Source organism: Gymnoscopelus braueri (assembly GCF_963280865.1).
Source record: "Gymnoscopelus braueri genome assembly, chromosome: 22".
In the NCBI taxonomy this organism is placed as follows: domain Eukaryota; kingdom Metazoa; phylum Chordata; class Actinopteri; order Myctophiformes; family Myctophidae; genus Gymnoscopelus; species Gymnoscopelus braueri.
The window spans coordinates 4,649,150-4,655,027 of record NC_137624.1 but is presented as its reverse complement, the minus strand read 5'-3'; the positions used below and the strand labels follow the sequence as shown (position 1 = coordinate 4,655,027).

Here is a 5,878-nt window from a genome sequence, read left to right as displayed (position 1 = left end):
AGTCATTTCCATACAATTATGTTTAAACAGCAACTGATATTGTCTAGATATGGACTAGTAAATATTTGAAGTTGTTCCTTATCTGTTGCCCTACATTTAAGGAAGCCCAAACTCAGTACCGTTAATTATCCATTTGTTGAACAAGTTTATTTTTTTATCATAGAGGTGCAACAGTTTATATCAACTCCCTGGTGTCACATACAGAACATTGATTTGATAACAGTAATTTACAGTGCAGTCAGTAATGTGTGTTCATGTACTGTTTTATTCATGTGTTTTAACATTCACTGTTTTAACAAACTGATTTGGACCAAACCCAGTTCCATCACATCATGTCTGTGGTATTAAAATGAAACAGATGGATATTATTCATTTATTACATGTTACATTACATAGTCTCCCCTTTAACTAAATATGAATGTAAATGATCCTCTGAACCCCAGCATGCCTATTCAGGGGGGAACATTTGCCAAAAATAGCAGATCTACGTGAAGAGATTTGGTGTACACAGAAAAAAAAAAAGTGGTCAAAGAATGCTTGTAACTCTGGTCCGTTTGACTAAGAATGGTTAAAGCGGTTAAGTAATGTCTACAGTGCATATTGGGTAGAATTGCAAGGCAGATAAACCAAAGCAAACACATAAACTATTACATGTACAATTAATGTATTTGTTGTACCAATGCAACTAATACATATAACTATTACTAGGTAACGCATTCTTCTACATAACTATTTCACAAATCCAACGTCCATTTAAAGAACATGGTATGTCGTTCCATCCTCCATCACCCGTCCATACTCCATTAACAAACCCGTCTTCAAACATAGCACAGTCTTCTCCTCCTTTTTCGTCATTAGGCTCACCATTTTTCCAGTACCTGTAGAAGTAGGAACATTTCATTCATTACAATACCATCACAAGAATAGCGTTTAATACCATTTAGAAATGAATGTGAGGAGGAAACATGTGAAATGTTGTTCAAATGTTTGATTAGAGTAGCAGAATGAAGGTGAAGTTTTACGTTGGGGTGGTCAGTGGTGTTCCATCTACCCACTTCCAGACTCCTTCTGTCTCTCTGTCAGTCAATCCCAGCCACAGCCACTGGTTTAAACTGTCAACCAAGTCCTGGACAGAAAAGCAGCTGGTTACTGAAGTGCAATCTGTACAATAGATGTGTGTCTCAAAACATTGGAATAGGTTACAGCATGCACTAATGGACACACACACACACACACACACACACACACACACACACACACACACACACACACACACACACACACACACACACACACACACACACACACACACACACACACACACACACACACACACACACACACACACACACACACACACACACTCATACTGTACCTGTTTTTCTTTGCTGTTTATGATGATCAGGTCAGATTGTTTGGCTGTACAGTATGTTCTGCTCTCCGCCCAGGTTTTACTCTCAGTAGAGATGTAATAACACACACCATCACCAAATGTGAATCCATGTGATTCTAACAACAAAATATAATGTTAGAAACTGTTTTTACATGCTCAGATTAATGACAAATGATGAACAACATGATATAAGAATGAAGAATAACAGTGATGTCTCACTGACCACAATGAATCCTCTTCAGGCGATCTTGTTCGTTAGTCATGTAGTTAGATCTGATCTCTAGCTCGTCAAAGCTAGTCTGCAACTTGTCTTTCTGTTTGGTCATGTTGTCATGTCTGGTCTGCAACTGATCAAAACTGGTCTGCAACTTGTCTTTCTGTTCAGTCATATTGTTAAGTCTGGTCTGTAACGTGTCAAATCTAGTATTCCACTGGTCTTTCTGTCCAGTCATGTTGTTAAGTCTGGTCTGTAAGTTGTCTTTCTGTTCAGTCATGTTGTTAAGTCTGGTCTGTAACGTGTCAAATCTAGTATTCCACTGGTCTTTCTGTCCAGTCATGCTGTTAAGTCTGGTCTGTAAGTTGTCTTTCTGTTCAGTCATGATGTTAAGTCTGGTCTGTAACGTGTCAAATCTAGTATTCCACTGGTCTTTCAGTCCGGTCATGTTGTCATGTCTGGTCTGATCAAAACTGGACTGCAGGTTGTGTTTCTCTTTAATCAACGCAAAAACTGTAAGAAGGAGAATCAACAAACTGATGAGTTTTGCATTCAACTTTGTGTTGATAGTTGTCTTCATTTGACATCAATGATACAGAGGGCCCTATTTTGGGGAAACAGCAGGTGAACTGGTGTGAGGAGCAGTCAATAACATGGCGGGTTGGGCTTGGTGACAGACATTTGTAGCCTGGGACCAGACGAATCTGCGAATGCAAAAAAAAAATCTACTCTGCGATTTGGGTCTGGCACCGCTCCATAGAGAATCCATTTCCTGCTCCAGAAGACGTGGGTGACCAATCAGGGCCCAGTATTCGAATATGGGAGTAATTGGTAGTTGGTTGTAGGTGTAACCAATTGCGTCGAGGGCCATTGTTTTGATCCCGCCCCTTGGAAGCACTAGACTCATATCCACGCAGTGATATAGTCTGGCTACGCGAGGCTAAGACATTTGATGTATAACATTAGGGTGGAGCACCTGCAGCCAATGATGAGGCAGGAAGGATCAGACTGAATTTGTGGGTGTGTTGCAGGTGGATTCAATATTGACCAATCAAATGGAAAAGGGAGTGTTTTATCATCACCGGGGGAGAGGGACATAGTGATGGAAAAAGTACTCAAGGTTTTTTTACGTATTAATACCAAAATGTAAAGTACAAGTTTGATTTTCAAAATTTACTTGAGTAAAAGTACAAAAGTATTGGCATCAATATGTACTTAAAGTACCAAATTAAAAGTACTTAAAAAAGTATTTGAAAATAGCCGTGACACAACGTGTCACATCGCGACGCATTGTGAGCTTGTAGATCGGCTATTTTCAAATAGCCGTATTATATAAGGGCTGAAGAGGTTAATGTAAGTTTTTTAATAATAATACAAATCTGCAAAGTAACCAGTAACTAAAGTGGTAAAAGTACAATATTCTCGTGTGAGATTAAGTAAGTCAATTAGCATAATGTTCACAAATAAGTCATGTTAAGGTTTTCAGAAAAGATGAAAAATCACTATCTGCCTAAGTCATCTCTTGATTTAGGCAAAATGTGTTGTTATCATAATTTCTTAAGTCATATTTTGTCTGCCTCTATTTCTATCTGTCTAAATCTACTCTCCTAACACTGCTGATTCCCCCTGCATTATTGATTATGTCCTCAGCCTATCAGAATGCTTGTTACATTCCAAAATAACTGTCTGCCTACAGTAAGTCATCTTTGACTTATAGGCAAATGTATGATTTTGGAATGTAACAAGCTCTCTGATGGTCCCTGAGGACATACTCAATAATGCAGGGTGAATCAGCAGTGTTAAGGCGGTTACACACCGGCGAATATGCGAATATACGCAAAATTCGGACTCCTTCCGAATAATTAAAAGACGCTTTTTCGCTCCGCGAAACTGATGTGGAAGCTTGCATTGACTTTATAAGGTATTTATTCGCATGAAGAATTCGCCCCGGTGTGTAAGGACCTTTAGGAGGGGGTAACACTTGCTATGCATCACATGTCAATAATGCTTTATCAGCTGATGCATTATAATCTGCTCATAACACTGTATAATCATAGTTATAAGAACTCATAAATACTCATAATGCTTTATAACAATATATTGTAATACATTATAATGATTTTATAATGCATGATTTTAATGTCACTATAAGTAATCATTGGGTGCTTTAATTAAAGTAAAATAAACACAAAAAGTGTCTGCCTACACCTTCAGGAATGTAGTGATTGAATGAAACAATGATTAAGCTACATTATAAGATCATTATAATGTATCAAAACTATGATGGGATCACTATGATCCTTGCCCAAAAAACATAAGTGTCCAGCTCTCATGAAGTATTAGAATACTTGACCTTAAAAGTCACTGTACAGAATGCTTTATAATGTGTCATGATTACTTTGTTATGAAGCATTATAATGCAAATATGAAGTGTTTAGGAGTTAAAAACAGAATATAATATATTTTAAGTATGCTTAGAATGCATTATAGACATGGGATGCATAGCAATAGTTACCATCATTTTGACATAGAGACACAGACTGAGGAGAAATGAACTGCGTAGCTCTGAGACCAACCTATACTCACTCTAGGATAGACGGGTTGACAAATGCACATTTGGGAGATTGGGGCGGTGAAGTTACAATAACTGCTGTCTATTATTTTATATAGGCTATCTACAACAAAGCTGCATGCTACTGCAGCAGTAGAGGCAGACACCAAACGAGAGAATGGCCTGGGATCAGATACAGATTCATACTGTTCTTCTTCAACACTCTCGCAGGCCAGATTGGACACTTTTACGAGTTGTATTTGGCTCACGGGCCACCACATTGACAGATAATTTGGGCTATGCTCTGATTATGCACTGAGAATACTGAACTCTGAAAGGCAAAACGTTGTGCACGATGAATCCCTGAGTGACACACCAAGGCACAGACATTTTAAATTTGCCCGTCCACTGCATGCCTCACGCCAATCCACCTGCCTCACAATAGAGCCCAAAGTATTTCAATCAACATCCATCAACAGCAAAGGTTTATAGAATGCTACTCACAGAGTATGACCAGGATAATGATTCCAGCCAATAGGAGAAGACACAGCAGCCCCACACACACTGCAACAGCTATGTAGCGATTCTGCTTTGACTCTCCAGAGCCTGAAAAACATACAACACCAACATTACACTCACTTAAGTTATAAAGTACCCAAAATAAGATATTTAAAATGAGTGACACTTTTTATCAAATTGTGATGGTATACTTTGAGTTTTTATTTTAACCACGCTTCAGTTATAGCATGTTTATTCACCTTTTTTGAAAGAGTATAGTCTGTTTACCCACTTCTCCAGACACCACTACACCCCCCTTATGTAACATCCATACATGTGTTTTTTAACCTTTGTATATTATTATGTATTTTACCTCCATGCTGCACTTGTGCTGTGTTCTTCTGTGCAGCATCCTGCTGTGTCCCAGAGTCAACGTCGTCATAGATGGGGTCACGGTCGTCTGGAGTGAGATAAATATCGTCTATCCCCTCTTCTATCTCTCCTCTCTCCTCCATCTCCATCTTTCTCTCTCCTCGGCCATATCTGACCTTCTTGGTCAGATCTGGCCCGGTGTTGACATACACGTCCTCACACATTGTAGTTCATTGTCAAACTGCATGTGTTCTACAACTTGTTGGAAAACTTAAAGTCACAAAAGAGGAAGATGAAGAACAATGCTTTGAAAGAATAGTGAAGCACTATTTCTCTCGGCCATGCAAACTTCCCATGCAAAGCAGCCATCCTTTAAATGGCTAGCAGAGATATGAACTTCAATCTCTGGCACTCTGCGTGTGTGTGTGTGTGTGTGTGTGTGTGTGTGTGTGTGTGTGTGTGTGTGTGTGTGTGTGTGTGTGTGTGTGTGTGTGTGTGTGTGTGTGTGTGTAGAATAGTCCTTTCGAGGACTATGGTTGAACTTGAGACTTGCCGATACTCTGCACCTCATTCTCATGAACATGCACTGATACTCTTCTTGCACTAATGTCTATGAACAGATAACAGCTGCTATATGCTCACGCACCTTATTTCTAAACCTCATGTACATAATGTTGGATGGATATGCTATGTGTAAATATGTAGATACGTTGTTGTCTCTTTTTTATTCCTTTTTTTGTATAGAATTAATAAATGCCAGTAAAGTCTCTGTATATTTCAGTTTTTTGACATATTATATTCCCTGTGCAATTTTTTATAATGAAGCCTAAAAGGTAAAGATACATTATTT

The 5,878-nt window shown here is 38.7% G+C and overlaps 1 protein-coding gene across 1 annotated transcript; it reads right to left on the bottom strand.

Moving 5' to 3' along the window:
- On the bottom strand, positions 1 to 5,244 carry LOC308078034 (uncharacterized protein). The gene is made up of 6 exons (XM_080419091.1): positions 5,030 to 5,244; positions 4,663 to 4,764; positions 1,617 to 2,120; positions 1,376 to 1,509; positions 1,023 to 1,126; positions 1 to 878 (listed from the first exon to the last, which is right to left on the bottom strand). Exons 1-6 carry the CDS (start codon positions 5,175 to 5,177, stop codon positions 722 to 724), a joined length of 1,149 nt encoding a protein of 382 aa, XP_080275217.1. The 5' UTR covers positions 5,178 to 5,244; the 3' UTR covers positions 1 to 721.
- Positions 5,245 to 5,878: the final 634 nt, after the last annotated feature.

Bases quoted from the DNA above. Each gene is read 5' to 3' on its own strand.
- LOC308078034 (XM_080419091.1), bottom strand. From the start codon at position 5,177: ATGGAGATGGAGGAGAGAGGAGAGATAGAAGAGGGGATAGACGATATT. The intron at 4,765-5,029 runs GTAAAATACATA...TATGTTTTTCAG, and splicing joins AGCACAAGTGCAGCATGGAG to GCTCTGGAGAGTCAAAGCAG. The intron at 1,127-1,375 runs GTACAGTATGAG...TTTTCTGTCCAG, and splicing joins TAAACAGCAAAGAAAAACAG to GACTTGGTTGACAGTTTAAA.